Genomic DNA, 19,247 nt, shown 5'->3' with positions numbered 1-19,247 from the left:
ATGATGATGATGATGATGATGATGATGATGATGATGATGATGATGATGAACGACATCTACAATCTTTTGAGCTCGATTTCAACGTGACTCATCAATCCTGAAAGTTCGGATTTCCCCGGAAGCCCTTCGCAATAAGCGCCAGTCAGGAAGTTTTACATTTGCAGCAAGCAGCACTGGAATTGAGCTTTCTTCGCCTGATTTGGTTTGCTTCAGGGCTCCGTCCAACTTAACTGTACGACCGTATGTCGTGAAGGGTGTTCCAGCAGGCTGAAAACGTCACTCGCAACTGAATGATCTATCGAATGATGTAAAGCCAGAGACTGATTCAGCGACACACCGTGACGAGGTAACACCAAGCGCCGCCCCTTACCTTCGAAGCAATTCTCCTGAAGGACAGATAACTTCCAGGTGGACGGAAACCTGGGAACTGCGCCTACCTGATGAGCCCCAAGAAGGGCGAAACCGGTCGTGGGCTGTCGACGGATTTTCAGTAAACTTATGAGTAGTACATTACAAACAATCTCATTCTTCGCATCGTCCATCCAAGTTGCATTCGTTTGACTTCCCTGTTAGACTACCTGTTTCTCATATAGGAACTGGGAACATTACAAAATAAACCATTTCAAAGAAAGGATATTTCGCTGCAGCACTGAGCGACGGTTCTCAGACAGGCCTTTTTGATCCCCCTTCTTGCAACGGCCACTTCTCTACGAGTGACACTTCCGGTGAGACTCGCAAAGTTACCGAAGAGTTCATGGTAATCCCCCTGTGAATACATCTCCCCTTAAGTAGGCCACCAACAGTACACCATCCGGTCTCGTATATGCCGATTATCGGGGTTTCTGTATGTCCGAGGACCACTTTTTGACGGTTGTGCAAAATAACCACTTGCACAAACAAGATACTGAGAAACAATTTTGAAGTCTTCAGACAGGTCGATCTGCAGATTTTCCGAAATAATAACTACTCAATCTATCCCAAGCGTTTTCCAGTGATGTATGCGTGTATAGGTGCAAGTCCTGGACATCCAGGTGGCAGAAAGCATATTGTATCCGGGAGAAACACTCGAGCCAAACTGTTGATTGACATTAGCACTGTCTATAGTCTTCTGAGTGCGTATTCAACTACCACAGTGCCTCACATGTGTAACGATCACCGCGTGATTTTTGAAAAATTTGAAATTCAAATAGACATCATGTGATGTCTGAGCACCAACCCCACAGCCACCACGTCGCGTGAAGGCCCCCAAAACCAGCGGCCATCCGAATCACTTATTCTCTTGAATTTGATGCCGCTATTTAGTATTCTCTTGCGCAGAATAGTTGTTATGCTGATATTTTTGGAATTACAAAGGATCTTCCGGATAAACAAAAACAGTTCTCTTACGTCAGCTTGGTATCTTAAACCATCGCTGGACTTCGTATGGGTTTCGATACCTTGCTTCACACAGATTAGAAACGATCTCGAGGAATAATCTCCCTGAAACGTCTGTCCTATTCCACGTTGTTGTCCGAACCTATTTAGTGTAAACAGTGGGTTGTACGCTAGATTTACACCTCACTTACTGATGAAATTTACGATTTATTTACCGTGTCAAGTCAAACAAACGTGAAATGACGAGAAAGAAGAGCCTGGTTAGGCGAATAAACAAGAAAAACACTGTAGAATGGTTCACATTATTATCGCTTAAGGCGATTCACTCATTCTGTCGAACCGGACAAACGTTTGCTTGTTCAAACATGGTAATTCAGGCGGGTCAATTATCTGAGGGTCCACGGTACTTTCTGCTGTGAAATCCAAAGACTGCAAAACTAGAGTGTCTGTTGGGCCAGACTGAATAGACGCTTTGAGACATATGAAGGGCTGTTGAAACTCGAGTACTGTGGACACAAATGTGCAGGGTGTTGACACGTAAACCTACATTCCTCAGTGGAAAGTTGTGAGAACGATGTGCAGGTTTTCATAAACGAAACTACTCACAAGATTGCTGAAAACTCTTCGAAAGCACACGACCGGTTTCGCCCTTCTTCAGGCTCGTAGGCACATTCCCCGAGTTTTCCTCAACCTTATGATCTACTTGAACCCAAATTGGACTGTTTTCGAGAAATATACTCATTTGCCAATCAATTTGGTTTTCACGAGAGACTCAACTGAATCTCTCGTTTATGATGTTCTACAACTGAATGTGCTGCGATACCTCCAACATCATGCCAACTGAAACATAAGGTGGCCTGTGTGCAGCACATTCAGTTGTAGAATACGGGAAACGAGAAATTCACTTGAGTCTCTCGTGCAAACCAAACTGATTCGCAATTGAGTGTATTTCTCGATGTACAGGTTTTCCTTCAGAGAGCAATTTCGGTAAATAACAGTTCCAGTTCACTAGAGTGGCTGGGACAAACCAGTTAATCTGTGGCAGTGAAGTATCGGTGCTGAACACTGATGTCATGCTGTCGATGGTGATGAGTTCATCTCTGGGATAAAACCGATTCAATTCTAAATTAGACTCTTTACTCCCTTTTCACAGGAAGGGCTCATCCAACAGTGTGAAGTTCCTGTTTGCGTTTAGGGGTAGAGTTTTCATTACCGGTCTTTGTTGTCCAAGATTACCTCTCTTCTGTGTAGACTTTAAAAAACGGTAGAAACCAAAGCGTGGTGTGCCATGCGATATCTCGACTCCCACGCCAACTGGAACATGAAAGGTCCTTGGTACAGCACATTCAGTCGAAGAATATCACTAAGGAAAGTTCACACTACACTCTCTGGTTATTTCCAGCGTAATTTGCACGTGACTATTTGAACAGCCGAGTACAGTTTTGGATTCAGGTAGGGCGTAAGTAAATCGGAACTGTACCCATCTGATGGGGCCGAGTAGGGCGAAAATGGTAGACTGTTGTCGAATAGTTTTCAGTAGATCTCACGTGCGTTAGTCCAAGAGTCTGAGAACATCATAAACGAGGGATTCAGCTGGGTTCCAGGTGAGTCTCACGAAAAACCAAATTAGTTTGCAGATGAGTGTATATTCGCTAATTTCGTGCAATTTGGTTTCAAGTAGAACATGAAGTTGACGGAAACCCGGGGACTGCACCTACCTCCCCCCCCCACCAGTCGTGGCTGTCGACGGAGTTTCAGCAACCTCATGCGTAGTACATGACAAAGCAATACAACTAGTTTAGATGTCAGAAACTTACGATTGTGTCGCAGACCCATTTTGTCAGCCGAGTGCCATTTCTGTCATCGATGGCTCCAATGAGGTTGAGCATTCGATTCCATCCACTCGAGACCGCAGGCAACACCAGGTCGCGTGACATGATCTATGTGATTGAGAAAGGTGAAACCGACCCTACGTCTGACCTTACTGACTTGCTGCCGAAAGGTGTAGTGCTCAAATACTAATTAGAATGTAGTGAGTTCGTAACTTCCCGGATATACACTGTTGACGCTTCGTTCTTGAGCGTAGCCTGACTTCACCCGTGTTCCCACATTCAACCCTTTGTTTGAATGGTTAATTTGTCTCTGGGTTCAACTGATCACTGTGCAAAAGTCCGACATTTTCCGAGCTGAATTATATGGCCTCATGATTGTGGGATTTGACGACAAAACCCTAACCAGCATTTGTTCGATTCCCTCGTTTCTGTCGGCCATATTAATTCCGCTGTTCTAGAATGATTGGTCTGCTAGTAACGGCCGTTTTATCCTTTTGATGATGGCACCGTGGCGTCCATGTGACCTACCCTAGCGCCAAACAAGCGAGCTAAACAAAACAACACAACGGGGTATCTGCGACATCAAATTACTTGGACACATGTTGAACCGGAACTCAACTTGTGTTCCGGCGTTTCTCCTCGTAATCACGGTGGTATGCAAATATTTGTCAGGTGTTTTGTACACTTCAGACTTTCGACAATGCGATGTAATCCTCCTCAATACTTTCACACTGAACAACATTCACAGAACAGTGGCTATCTGGCAGTTCTATACCATCCACAATATCCTTGAACGTTCGCGAAATCGATAGCCCTTGCAGGACCAATGTAAAAGAGCACTCTTGCATGATAGAGGCACTCACCGCAAAGGAATATCATCTAGGGTCTATTGGATTCAACCTGAACGGTCATTACTGCTACACAGATTGCCAAAACCAAAGTGAATTCCCATCTATAGTCCTATTCTTTTTGTATGTACCACACTTTCAGACACTCCCTTAGGCAATTTTCCAGCGTCTCACTGGCCACTCGACAAACACATTGTCCGGGACTAATGAAGCATTATTTAGCCTGTATTCCACGACCACTTGAGAACCACCGAGATTTTTATCGCTTAGTTGACTTTCTACGCGCTAATTTGAGTGGGCGCATGGTCGGCATCACTGCAAACTGGGCTTTAACACTGATCGGTCAACCTTAGAAGCAAATATCGATTGTGTAATTTCTTTGGAAATTAAGTGGTGTGTGATATTTTCATACTCACAAGGTTGCTGAAAACTCTTCGACAGAATATTATAAACGAGATATTAAGTTGAGTCTTTCATGAAAACCAAATTGATTTACAAAATGAGTGTTTTTTTCTGAAAGCAGCCCATTTCAGGTTCAAGTAGAACATAAGGTTGACGGAAACTCGAGGACTGCGCCTACCTGATGATGAGCCCCAAGAAGAGCGAAACCGTTCTTGGGCTGTCGGAGAGTTTTAATCAACCTTGTGAGTAGTTTCCTTCATGGGAATATACTGCGATATCTCGAATATCGTACCAACTGAAACATGAGGCGGCCTGTGTGCAGCACTTTCAGTTGTAGAACATCATAAACGAGAGATCCAGTTGAGTCTTTCATGAAAACCAAATTGATGTGTGATATCCTTCACTCTCACATTTTGAGTAGTACTAATAAAAGAAGTTAGGATTGAAAATTTCAAACAGGTTATGATTCAGGCCTTCTTTTGGTACTTTAATACGTTGGTCAAAGGTGAGAGCTGAAGGCTATTCACCGGACAGTATTCTATCCTGTATTGACTGTCAACCTACGGCATCGAGTCGCACTACTAGGAAGTGGCTAAAGTAGACATTACTTAAGCATTGAGTGGTCCTCATTCAGATGGATTGGCTCGTCTCGACCAAGACCCAAGACCTGTTGGAAGTTAATCAAGTGCCAGTAAGCTACAGAGTCCAAGATGTCCTTAATCGTGGCTTATAATACGCTCAGTGGTTGATTAGTTCCCCCTCCGATTTAACTTTGACCGAGTTTGCCTCATGTCATCAAAGCTGATTCCGTTCGCAGGTTAGCTTTGGGAGTGTCCATGATTTGGTAGTGTCAGTCTCAAAGTACTCACGTTGTTTGTGTTAAAGGTGTAGATCCGGGTGTTTGACTTTGAAGTATTTGTACCTCTTCATAAAGGGAACCTTGTGAATATATACTACGATATCTCGAATATCGTGGCAACTGAAACATGAGGCGGCCTGTGTGCAGCACATTCAGTTGTAGAATATCATAAGCGAGAGATTCAGTTGAGTCTCTCGTGAAAACCAAATTGATTTGCAAATGAGTATATTTGTCGATAGTTGCGCCCCTCGTCTCAAGCGAAAAACCCCTTTTTCCAATAAGTTTTTCAAACGGTTTTGGCATAATACACTACTTATGAGATTGTCGAAAACTCCTGGACCGCCCACCATAGGATTTCATCAAGAAATCGTAATTCCCGAGTTGCCACCAACCTAATGTTCTTCGTGAACACCAAATTGTAGGCAGGTAGCAAATTAAGTTGGTGTTAACAGAAGCCAAAGATTAGTTTTCCGTTTGTGACATTCTTCGGCCAAATTTTTTGTAAAAAGAACGCCTGAGTTTTCACTGCGTTGTCAATGACTTTTCAGCAACCCTGTGAGTAGCGTCTTATTTCAAGAAAATATGCTGTCGCTTCGTGAATATCGCACCAAATGAACAAATCTAACTAAAGGGCATCATCATTTACAGAGCTAACTGTATCGTTAACAACAGTGCGATTTGCCAATGAATGTGTTTTTCCCATCAAACATCCTCTCACAAAATTAGTAGTGTATGAAAAAAGACGGCAGATGAATTGAGCACCTCAATCTTACTGACCATATGGGTACCACGAGTAGTCATCACTTTCCACCCACGCAAAGTCAGTCGCCTCACACAATGAGTTGTTTTGTTGTCATCCAGGGGTGCTCGCCAGGTGTCAGCGCAGACGCAGCTGAATCTAGCAGTGTTCAATCGGGATCACTCAGTCGGAACAAATAAGATGGACACAAATTCTCCGTTTCTCATTATTCCTGATCATTGGACATTTGATATGAATAGGAAACTAACGGGACTGCATGGAATAGAATGTTTGCTTTGAAGGTTGGAAACGATTCCCCGTATGCAAATGACCCCGTGGTTGTCTGTTGTAGCCCGTCTGGGTTGCGCCTGACTTCACCAGACCAACGGTCACAACGAAGATTCTATTGGTGCTGTCACGACATCAAAAACACAAGGTTGCCCCATCGATCGTACAATTGGAATTTGACTAGGGTGTTATTTGGTTTTTAGTCGCACTCTAGTTGTATAATGCCTGCTTGAGTGCACTTAAAGCCTCTGGCACTGCCAAGCATAAAAATGGGTCAACCGGCAACATAAACAGTGACGTTGTGTGTGTGTGTGTGTGTGGAGGGCGGTACAGGCTCAGCCACATTATCCATGACCCTTACATTTCACGGCGCCCGTTCACCCATATTCTATGGGAAGAATGCAAGTGAAGAATGATTTCACATCGAGAAGAAACCCAGCTTTTGTACAGTCAGGTTAATAGCCCGGAGAACGGATGAACTAAGGGGACGGGCTTTCAAGCACTCTGCTGGTGAAATTCACACAATGCATTTTGAATGCAATTTGAAACGAAAAGAGTTGGGTCTTTAAGACAAGGATGCTTGCATTGTTGAGGCCTTGAGGCGCGTACAGTACAGCACCTAAATTCAAACAGGGCTATCGATCGATCTGAATGACTGGTTGGTCTGAACAAAGTAGGAAAGTATGTCAGAATTGTTCTATGCTTAAATCATCACATAAGTTACTACTAGATGATTGTGAATAACGGATAGTGAATACCTGATAGATGGAATTTCAACTAGACAACCACAAGCATGGCCTGATACCGCCTCAACATTTGGCGAGGAAACGCTTCCAAGCCGACTGTCAAGCTCTGCGATCTGATCAAGTACCAATAAAGGTATCGCAGCTAGCCAAGTTTTGATACACTGCTAAACATAAGCGTGCTCTGGATGGGTCGCAACTATCTTCGGAATGCAGGAGAACCGGTAGGTTGGTCAGGTCAGGCGAGAACAATGTGTACTGACTGAAAGGTGTGTAAATACGACGATTAAATGACCGTGCTTCGGCATTGTTATCAATACTTATGTGTTAAATAAACCGCCATGGTTTATTCTCAGCAATTTCTGTTCTACTCATCCTCAGACTTTGGTAGCTCGATTGGCCGTAGAAAAACAGTATTAATTGTTAAGGACGTCCCAGTTGCTTTCAAGGAAAAAGCAGTTTGCAGCCATCGACAACAGCTACTGAAACCAGTCACGTCGAAGAATGGAGACAAGTGGAGACAATGCCGAGTCTGAAAAGTACATTCGTGTTTGGTCACGTCCACCGCGACACGCTCAAGAGGTTGAATAATTATGTTAGGCAGTCTATTCAGGACTGGCCACGTTTACCGATGTACATTCCAACCAGCTATGTTTATGCCATTAAGCTCCATAAGGGACTTGGTAGTCTAAATCCCAACCATCCCGGTACAGCGTGTAAAAAGTTGATGTTACGCAGTACTAAGTACTGGCCAATACCTTCAATGATTCTATATTTGATAGGGTTGTTCGAGATCGCAGCCCTTTGATCCGGCGCCAAGGTGTATGCGTCAACACCAATGAAGAAATGGTATCTGCTCACTGTAGTGATTTGCATAACAGTGCTAACAGTGGCGGATTGCGAGAGTTCATCGATTCGCCGATTTCCAATCGATGGCTTTGACTGCAGAATACGTGTTGTTTGTTCTTTCGCTACCATCTCAACCTTGAGTGCCATCGATTGAGGAGATATTTTCATTTACAAAACGATGGGTGTTTCTGGTTTCCTCAGTCTATCAAGGCTGCTGTAGCAATGAAGCTTCCCAAGGCCACAGTTGATGACAGGTTTTTGTTAACCTTTTGGCTTGTCTGCGCACTTTTGTTAGTAAAACATGGCCTTGAGTGGTCGTTCTTGCAAAAGGTTTACACCTGGTCCAGCGGTGACAAAGAGTATCGACCTTGTTTGTACCTTCTTCATTTGTACTTTCGCGTGGCTTTCGACACCCAACATTCTTACATAGCCCAGGGATCATTTAGGCTGACTAAAAAAGCTATTCGTCGAACTCCTTCAAATGGATGGGTTCTTTAAATGTTCCGCGATTTCTTCCACCTCTGTTACTCACACGTTCATGTTTGTCGTCCAAATTTACACGAATTAAAAACGAGGTTTTGGTAGTAGTACTGAGAATGATACAATGATTAGTTAGCATTTCTCTCCGAAAGCAGCTAATTCAACATTTGCTGAAATAAAAAATAATCGACCTGTAGGTGTTCCCCAGGTTAGCATCTTTGACTACTATCCAAATGTCACTGGTCTTCTAAGCCAGCATTCCCCCATAAGGCCAACAAGCCTGCTGTTGGTGCTGTCGAGATTGCCGGGCCCCAAACTAACGTTTTCCCACTAAGCAACTTCAACCCCACATTGGTCTGGTCGAATGCTGCAAACAGCCAGACAACTGCATTAGTATGTCATATTATTAATCATGTTGTCGATAAAATGAGTAGTGTGTTCTAGATGAGTTAAATTGTAATCGTTAGTTGTCAAGAGGGAGCATACTACTTTTGACGAGTTGGTGACATATCTGTGACTGGCAAGCCTCCAGCATGATAAGGTAGCTTTGCATTTTTACTATTTGATGTGATGTTAAATTAGCGCAAAAATGAGAAGTCTCGAAAGCACTGACAATAACTATACTGCTACGAAACTCGAAGGACACAAAGAGAGGAGAAATCAACCCATTTGAACTATATTTCTGTATGTCCAGAGCGGACAAATGTTCGTTTGCCGAAAGCGTTTGCTCCCAGTGAAGCTCAAAGGTGACAGTTTATCAAGTTTCCCTTGAGAACTGACGATAGACTATGTTAGAGACTTACAGTTGCGCATGTTAGCCGTTGTAGGACGGCACCCTTTGTACCCGTGGTGTTCCTGCAACCATTTCAACTAACCCCCCCTTGCAACCACTTTACTTCAAATGAAGGCTTGGGGTTCCGCATGGATACAAATATAAAACTGTCAACGTGGAGTCCGGAAACTCTCGCTTTAACAGATAGCCTACTTTGGATGCTGAATCGTTCTCCATCCAACGGATACACTGTTTTCACGAGACAGGTCTCGTGAGCTTGCCAGACAGTGGTTTCAAATTTCATAGAAAAATAAATAATTCAATGACGTAGGTAAAGATGGATAGGTACTGTGCCTGTACCATATTGCAAATAGCCGTTTTTATGAAATTTCCAGTGAACGGAGTCATACCAACACATAATTTCAGATCTGATATACACCGGTAGCGTGCATGAGTGCACGCTGGTGGAGTGTAAAGACAAAGAAGCATAAGTTCTAGCCCATTCTGATAAACACTTTCAACGACAAAGGTACCACACTATGCTACCTGGTTTTAATCACAGGTAGCTGATGAGTCCTCGTTTCTATTCGAACTGCTTCCAACTTTCCGAGGTTTGAAAAGCAATATGACTAATCTCTGATACTAACGGCAAAGTTATTGTGTCTTATATCTTGGATCACCTATCAAAAGAAATTTCGGATGGAGGGCCACAACAGGTTTACAAGTAGGCCATTTCGTCCACACATTAGTCAAATTATTTCAGCACGCTTTTTGTGAATCCATGTACCGTTAAACAACTGTGTCATTTTATAGGTTCAAGGCAAAGAACAAATAGTAGTTCTGAAAAATGACTCACGTGTTCTCCAACTTTTCTAAACACTACGGTCATCAGGTAAAAGGGATTTTTGAGAGTGAGGCTCGCCAACATTTACGAATAATCATCAGATCTCCTTGCATTATTATGAGACGATGATCAACTCAGGGGAGGGATCATTTCACTAGACTGCGGAACTTTCCTCTGAGAATTCGTCACTCGAGGGGCCAGTCAACACGAGACCACGTGACGTGGCTTCGGCACTCGAAGAATGAGTGGTGCTGTGACCTTTCTTAGTGAGGACCAATCACACGGCTGATCAGCCAGTTTTGGTTAAACAGCTAAGTAATCAACCAAGACCGCGAGTCCGAAACTCTGAGTTCCGTGAGATGCGCACTGCTGGTGATTCCTGACGAGGATGAAACAACCGTACTGTGCTTCTCGGCTTTTCAGCCTCCTGTCAGCTCCACTAACAAGATAGAATTTTCTGGTAAAAAGAAGTCGCTAATTTTTAGTACATCCGGAAATTATGTGGATCACAAACTTTCATAATCATTTTCTTTCCGATTTCTCGGCTTTTCAGCCTCCTGTCAGCCTCACTAACAGGAGTGAATTTTCTGGTAAAAAGAAGTCTTTAATTTTTAGTGCATCTGTAAATTATGTGGATCACAAACTTTCATAGTCATTTTCTTTCCGGTCTTTTCATTTCGTCAATTTGCATATCCAAAATTTGTGCCTTATGGGTTGATGCCAAACTAGTCTTGAGCAAAGAAGGCACTCCACAAAACTCACACGGTTATGTTAGCGAGTCAACTAAAACTGCCGCGTCTTCAGAGGTTCATGATTGTCAGAGAAGAATTCTCCCTCGCTAATTTTTATTACATCCGGAAATTATGTGGATCACAAACTTTCATAATCATTTTCTTTCCGGTCTTTTCATTTCGTCAATTTGCATATCCAGAATGTGTGCCTCATGGGTTGATGCCAAACAAGTCTTGAGCAAACAAAGCCTCCGCAACACTCACACGGTTACGTTAGTTAGTTAACTGAAACTGCCGCGTGTTCAGAGGTTCATGATTGTCAGAGAAGAATTCTCCCCACTAGGCTTTGCTTATCATTCCCGTTAAGCCAGTTGGATTCGGAAACATAATTGATTGGAAATACCCGGGATATTTCTGGCGCACCAGCACTCAAGTATTGATTAGTTCTACGCATTTAAATCGGGCAGACGTCGTGGTAATTTCTACAATAGCTTAGCATGAACCACTGAAACAACTCCATCATTAGTATGAGGTGTAAGTGTCTGAATTTCTCTAGTTTCATTTAACTTTAAGAAAAAACCGGTTATGTGGAAAGTGGAGTGAAAACATCTAGTGTGTGAAGTGGACCAGAAGTCATTGATCCAATCGATTGCCCAAAGCATATCAACTTCAAGCTTTTGGAAAGATTTAAATTTCTGGGGAAGTACACTCATTTCACGAGGGACTCAAGTGAATCTCTCATTTATTATTTTTTGCAAATATACTGCGATATCTCGAATATCGTGCCACCTGAAACATGAGGCGGCCTATGTGCAGCACATGCAGTTGTAGAACATCATAAAAGAGAGATTCAAATGAGTCTCTCGTGAAAACCAAAATGAATTGCAAACGAGTGTATTTTTCGAGAACAGTCCAATTGGTTTCAAGTAGAACATAAGGTTGATGGAACCTCGGGAATTGCGCTCATCTGGTGAGCCCCAAGAAGGGCGAAACCGGTCGTGGGCTGTCGAAGAGTTTTCAGCAACCTTGTGAGTAGTTTCCTTTATGAATCTAAATTTCTGATTCCTACGGGTGTTCTAAAGCTGTCGCTGAACTTTGAGAACAGTGGCTCACTTGTCTGCCAAAGCATGACCACACGTGCAAGTTCGGATATGTCCAGGGCCAAACATACGTTCTACTTATGAGTAAGAGGGGAACGCGAGTCCAGTGCTTGAACTCACAAGAATAATTGTACCAGGAGTGGATGAAGATTCTTCAAAGAAAAGTAAAATGGATGTGAATGATACGTTCGTTATGTTTCTTATGCCTGAAAGCTAAGTACAGCGAGTGGTTTTTTAATGCAAGAACCTGAATCCACGGCAAAGATAAAGTCAGTGACTGTCAGCTAGTTGATCCCAGTTCTGAATGTGACGTTGGTTTAGAGGTGTTTGTTTCAGCTCGTCCAGCGTTCTGGTTGCAGTCCATGGAACATGGTATACCGGTGTTGCGTTGATCAACCTGAGAGTAGTGTGAGATGATATCCACAAGAAGTCATTTTTACTTCCACGACCTGAGGTGTAAGTGTTGGCACCTATATTCTTCAAGATTCAGATCCGCAAATGAAAAACTATTGCCAAAGAAAATGGAAATTGGCGAGAATACTCAGAGGTTGAAAAATTTAAGAGTTTCAGTTTGGGTTTCCAAATGGACAGTCTATGAGAAAATCTTCTATAAAATGAGTGTCAACATCATCCTGACAGAGTACACTGTTCATAATGTTGCTGGAAACTCTTCGACATCACGCACGACAAACTCCAACTTTCTCGCTGCTCCTCAGTCTCCGTGATTTCTTCTACCTTATGTCCTGATAGAACACCAAACTGTGAACAGTTCGTGAGCTTCACTAATTTGAAGCTTGCTTTGACTTTAAGGTTGATACAACTGAATCGCTTTTTCAGGGAATGCTTCCACTCCGTGAGTCCAACAAGGGTAAAATCGGTCGTGGACAACTGAAACGTTTTCAGCCACCATCTGAGTAGTTTGTTTCGTCAACTAAAACATGACGTGTTACCTAGAACATTGTACCCACCGAAGCATGAGGCGGTCATTTTAGGGCAAATTCAGTTGAACAGTATCGTGGATGAGAAATTCAGTTGAGTCTTTTGTTAAAACCATAAAAGTTTTCAAATGATAAAATTTCGTCACACTAGATGATGTTTTTTATTCCTCGCCCATGTTTTGGTTATCCTAATGCAGTACATTCGCATAACCTCGTGAGAATACCAGGAGATGCAGGATTAGGTCGAAGGCTTGAGAATCATGAACGGATATACTGTTGAGACTAAGTGATGTAGACTCCTTATTCGTAATACAAAATTTTGTCATGCACTGAGTGGAGATCAAAACTAATGCGTGCTTGTAGGATTGGTGGACTGACTTTGACATGCATATTCCTGCGTGGATGGTGGACTTGTGAGCTTATATATTTCGGACCGAAGGGTGCCCACAACACACAGTCCCCACTTTAGGTTCAGAAAGGGTAAAACTTTGCGTAGGCACTAGTACATCTCTGTATTATCCAGTCGCGTTCATACTAAAATTGCCGAATATTCTTGTCTTGAAGAAAAAGAGAGATCTTTCCGCTGTATAATTAGTACTATCCAACTCCGCTGACCGGTTAGTAACCTGGGTTTTTCCAGCATCTGGAGCAAATCTACCGTTGGCATTCGTCAACCCACTGACCAATCATACGCTCATGTTTGATTTAGCCAATCATTGACAAAACACAACTGGCTATTGATTGTTCTATCTCTACGCTATCCTGACTTGGAGCTATGGTAATCTAACATTGAAATACTTCAAAACACTAACTGCAATGCATAGTGCAATGTAGATATTACGCATACGTTGGCTGTCAACTAAAAACATGTTTTGCTTATACTACCGTAAGCATTCTTCTAACCTACCTTCTCCATAACCGCTCTCGCAGTCTTGGTTTCGGAAAAATTCTTCAAGCACCCAGTGCACTATCCTCTCCAACATCGTCTTCAGCCTCTTCGAACCGCGTCAAAAGCCGACCGACAAATCGCGCGACCGAAAAATTAGTTCAAAAATCAACTCAAACTGTGCTGTCCAACGGTGGAAAAACTTCAAAAAAGAAAGTTCTATCGCCGTGTTTGGATTCACCGACAAAGTTTGGAAACTCGCCGGTCGTACAGAAGAGACCCCCGATTAATTTTGTGCAAAATGAAAGGTGTGCGGCATTCCCCTCGCCAGCCACCTCGCCACTTGGTGGGACTGTGAACACCGACTGGAACGAGAGTGAGTATTTTGAATACGCAATTATGATCAATGAGTGATTTTTTGATCTGATTCAATGCTCTAATGACAATCACAATGGCTAGGAATGATCAGTATCACAGATACGAGTTACTCCGGATGAAGTGTAAAAAAGAATAGTAGTAGCATCAATCGATATTTCTACGTGTCTGTAATATGGACCGTGAAATCAATAATTGGTGATGAATTAACCAAGGTAGTTACTCTGACATTTTAACGTTCTTTGCTTTGAAACTACCGGAAACAAACAACTCACACAAGAATTATTTTGGTTGCCAACTGTGTAAGGAGCACATATTCGTGTAAACGAGAAAAAAAAACAGGGGAAAACTGCGAAATACTCTGATTTGCTCATTAATTTGGTTTTGACAGTGGACTCCGCTGGATCTAGTTGAATCTCTCGTTCATGAGAAAAAAAGAAAATCTGCGAAATACTCTGATTTGCTCATTAATTTGGTTTTGACAGTGGACTCCGCTGGATCTAGTTGAATCTCTCGTTCATGAGAAAACATTGGAAAAGAACTGCGCTCATCTGATGAACTCCAAGAAGAGCAAAAACGGTTGTGGGCTGCGGAAGCGTTTCCAGCGACCTCATGAGTAGCTTATGGGTTACTTCTGGATACCAGACATTCTGGTGTTTGATAACAAAGGTGTCAAAACCAATATGTTGGACAGACTCGCCTTTCACTTTTCCTGTTTGGATGTTTTGCTTAATTTCAGGTTTCCAAGAGGATGAATAACTGTACGTCCAACTGAGACATTTAAGGCCATAAAGCCAGACTGACAGGTAGGAATAAATTCCATAAACTTGACACACTACTAACAGGGCTACATGAGCAGTGTTTTACCGTGACATCTGAAGTATCACAAGGCAGCATTTATAAACCATATTCAGTTGAAGGATATCATAAACGAAAGATTCTGCTGGACTCAGTTGAGTCTGCAGTTAATGCCTGATTTGTGTTTGACTGAGAGTGTGTGTTCATTGAAAATGTTTGCCCTACGTGGATGAGCAAGTTCCCAGCGTTTACTTTAATTCCGTGGTTTTATGTTACAACTTGCGAGTAAAATCAGCTCATTTACTGAAGAACCGAGTAGTATTTCTCAGTCGGCAGGCTTCATCTCGCTAAACGCTTGATCGATCATACCCGGAAACCTATCAGTTGGGAGATGGGCACTACCGGAAGCGGTTGAGATGTGACCATATAGTGTGAATCCTGTGACTGAAAACTGGTGACGCCAGGTGCTGTCTAAGTGCTGGTTAACGACACTGGTGATTAGCCACTTGTGACAGAATGATAAAGGTTTCACTTACGGACAGGTAAGTCAAGAGTCCGACTCACCTTGAACGCTATTCAACATAGATGACTTGACTTCGTCAGACGTTAATTTAGTGCTTACACTTGTCTTTCCACCCACAAGAAATAATTTCATCAGCTCGATCGGATTTCCACCAGAATCTTCCAAACCGATTGCATAGCTTCTGGAGAAGTCAGGCAGGAAGAAGGGGAAGACTAGATCGCAAATTCTGGGGGGGAGTTAGCCTGTGATGACCGAGTCGAATACCTGTCAGTTTAACCATTTCTCTGATCTCTGTGCTAAGTCAAGTGTTTCGTTTGAATGGCTGATAATTATGATATATATATATATACCCAGTGACTGCTTGAACGCCGAATATGGAAACCGACGCTAACTTGGAAAAAAGTTAGTGACCGAGGATATGGAAGGACATTGCTGGAATCTGTCTAATGAATGGTCTCAGAAAGGGCGTGAACCAGAGAAAATTCAGTTTATATAACTATGATAAGCATAAAAAATTATAAGGTTAGTCAAAATGTGGACTTTTATATCCAAGAACTTTATGCACGCAATTGAATGTCAAGCGATTCCCTTCCGAGCAAGCGAATGAATACATCTTCACCGTCATTTAGATGAAATAACTGGTACCCTCTTTATGCTGGTGAGAGATATTCATGACTAGAAAAACGGATAAACAACAGACATTTCAAAAGTAACTGAGGGCAGGATACAGTTCTGCGACGTGGACTTTTATCTCGGACAAACACAAATCGTGTCTGGAAATAACTTTTAGATAACCACCCAACCACGTGATCAGTCTAGTCCCGAATTAATTGGATAGCAGTATTTTATTACAAAAATTGCCCGCGGATTTCACTGAATTTTGCGCCCTTTCCGTCTCATCGAATTGATATCCCTGTAGGTGGCTGAACGACTCGGATCCAATGGCTTTTTGTAACCCGTATGGAGCACAGTAGGCATCCGTATTACATTTTTTGTCGAACATCTTTGGGGGTACAACCAGCTCCCTCAGGGTCATTTAGGCCAGAGTTGAAACATAAAAGTTGTGGTAACTCAAATGCACAAGGTTTCTTGTACGACGTATCGGTGGCTCACGAACATATGGCCAGTGAGCATCCATCCAGCAGCATATTGAACTTCACAACTCCAACCTCGACGTGCCAGGTAAGCCAGAGAGAGGATTTTATCAATCGGGCACATCGATCAAGAATTTCTTTGGAGCGCTTGAGAGTTTTTTAAGAATAGAGGGTAAATGTGAGGAGCGTAGCACGAGATGGATTAGTCAACCGTTATGATCTTGCGAAGTTTCACCTATGAATTGCATGAATTGATGTGGATTGGATTGGGTTTGAACGCTCCTGACAGTTGAAATAAAAAAGTACTTAGTTAAAGAGCCAATTAAAAATAGGGTGTTGTTATGAAAGTCATTTTTGGTCAGAGGATCATCCCAAGTATCGCATGGATTTTTCACAGCCTTTGTTCGTGTTTTGACACCAGCAGGGGAAAAGTTCAAAAAAAAGGCGATCCCGAAGGACGTGGCCAGAACCGCCTGGACTACTTGTTAAGTGAATTTTGAATGGAAGCAAACTTGTGTCGACCTGGTTTGTGAATTCGAAATGACGTCTTCACGTGTGTTGGGTAAACCTGAACTCATTGGTGCAGCGACTACACTGGTTGAACCAGGAAGTCGTGACAAGTCAAAGCTATTGAAGTACTGATGTGTTTTTTCAACTGAAGCTCGTTTCTTCAAAGAGCCACCCAGCTAGCTGTTTACCAAGGGTCAAGCATCAGTCAATTGATTAACGTATCTTGTCCTGTTACATAACTACCCCGATTGATCTTTGAGACAAAACGGTTAACTTTAAATGGGTTTCTTGTTACCTTGGAGATAGGCATGCATAAATGAGCGTTATTCCATTTAGCTGGTTCATCCAAAACCCCCCTGTGACCAGGTAATGCCATAGTGCCGAGGAAGACTGCCGTCTTTGAGGCATCAAAAAATTGGTTCACCAATCGATCATATCCACTCAAATGGCCAAGGGTTCTCTTGTCTTGCCATTTTATTGACCTTTTCCGTCTTACGACACGTATTGAAAAGAAGAAGGCCTTCTCAGTGGAGTTGTTAACTAGAGAAACACCAACTGGACGGCTACAGACTGTTGGACAGGGGAGCAAAACTTTCATATGCATCTTGTTTGCAAAACTGAATATCCATCTTCTCCTTGATCNATGAAGAACTTGTTTCGCTCTTCGTATATTTATTGACTGCTACTCAAATGCAAGCAAATGCTACAAAGCGACTCCACAAATTCCGTAATAGATCCCACTTTTCAAGAGACGTGAAGCAGATTTACGAGAAGGCACTACTCGCATGCCTCATCAGTAGTATCCACTGTTACAGTGGTAGCGATGTAAGGCGGAAGTTTGTCACCTGTTTTGTCGAGTTTTACAGTCCGAATCCTCCGGGCATTGATAACCGAATCCGACCACCCGAATTTCCTGAGCTGACTATCTGAAGAGGTTAACTGAAAGATCCTGAGTGAATATCTATCATTTTTGCATTGCCGTCTTTCCAGAAACATGAGGTCACAGGTGTTTCTTTGCCCTCGAATCCCCATTGACTTAGTGACGCATTTGAGTAAGCCGGGTTTTTGAAATGTCCGAATTAGTACAACTTCATGAGAAATTGCGCACTATCTTGCTGCACTATGACCTCTACAGGAAAAGTTTTAATTGGCCAAGAAACATGGAACCTAGTTTGGAAAGTTCGATATAACGGACACACGACATCAGTCCTCAATCAAAGTGGTCAAGTAAAGGCCATAAACAGAAGCTTCTTGAAATTCCCTTGACTGCCCATCTTATCAGATTGTTCTACATTGTTGAGGATTGCTTTGGGTGTGGTCTCAAGGTAGATAGTCTGTAGATAGTCTGCTTTTGTCCGATTAGTCCTACGTTGTTCCACACTTAGCGCAATTTTAAGTACGGCGTTCCTGTCTGAACCGTATGCTTCGCGGAGACTGACTTTGCACGGGGAGAAAAACTGTCCTCGCTTGAAAATACGTGCACGGGAGAGTTATGAAGTATTTCCTGATGTGTATGAGCAACGTTCATGAAACGAAGAAACGACTGCACCAGTAGATTCAGAGGCAACACATTCAGGCAATGATGTGGTACTTTAATAAAAGTCTGTTGAAGTGCGTGATACCAAAAGATCAATAACTGCCGACGCCCAAAAGCTTTGAGCTCTGAGGCAGCTCGCTCGATGAGATGTCTAGACAATCTGATGAACGGTACATATCGCGTAATGTCTACAGAAAAAAAAGGCGAGAAAATGCTGAACCACGGATACATTATCGGATAAAACGTCTGATCTGAAGAACTTGTTGCACGTGATGATAACATGTGTTCCCTCTTGCGTTTTCTACGGAGCAGTACTACTCAAAGAGTTATATGTACATACTAGGCTGTGTATGTCGGCAATTTAATCAACCTGAACTGCTGCCAAACATTCGCTATGTTACTGACTACATGACAGTAACATAGGAAGATTTGCTCAGTGTTAGCAGCTACGGTTGCTCAGTTCTACCGTATATAGTGGACATTCACTCAATAGTGAACAGTATTCCGAAACGTTTGAAATAAGATCAACTAAAAAAGCATCACTCAGTGCACATTACTAATCAGTACTACTCATTACTAGTGCTCATTACTACTAGTCTGCACATAAGGTCAGCTGTCCTGCCTACATGGCTGAAAAACCGCAAATCATTTGGTTAACTGAACGTGGGTGTTTGTTCTGATCCACTCCGGCCAGCTTCGATTTTAAAGTGTTCTTTTTGAACGGA

General features: G+C 42.7%; 2 protein-coding genes across 2 annotated transcripts; one reads left to right on the top strand and one right to left on the bottom strand.

The window, feature by feature from the left end:
* Nucleotides 1-2,205: 2,205 nt before the first annotated feature.
* On the bottom strand, nucleotides 2,206-11,837 carry T265_13000 (hypothetical protein; the record flags this gene model as incomplete). Its single annotated transcript, XM_009166674.1, has 5 exons — nucleotides 2,206-2,343; nucleotides 3,192-3,314; nucleotides 4,696-4,780; nucleotides 5,326-5,583; nucleotides 11,581-11,837. Coding segments are annotated over 5 exons (861 nt in total), but the record flags the coding sequence as incomplete, so codon positions are not given.
* On the top strand, nucleotides 7,924-15,559 carry T265_02399 (hypothetical protein; the record flags this gene model as incomplete). Its single annotated transcript, XM_009166632.1, has 3 exons — nucleotides 7,924-8,074; nucleotides 13,792-14,061; nucleotides 15,444-15,559. 3 exons carry the CDS (start codon nucleotides 7,924-7,926, stop codon nucleotides 15,557-15,559), a joined length of 537 nt encoding a protein of 178 aa, XP_009164896.1.
* Between the last annotated feature and the right edge of the window lie 3,688 nt (nucleotides 15,560-19,247).

The sequence above is a fragment of the Opisthorchis viverrini genome (genome assembly GCF_000715545.1).
Source record: "Opisthorchis viverrini unplaced genomic scaffold opera_v5_29, whole genome shotgun sequence".
Classification (NCBI taxonomy): Eukaryota; Metazoa; Platyhelminthes; class Trematoda; order Opisthorchiida; family Opisthorchiidae; genus Opisthorchis; species Opisthorchis viverrini.
The sequence above is the reverse complement of the archived record's forward strand: the minus strand, read 5'-3'. Positions and strand labels throughout refer to the sequence as shown.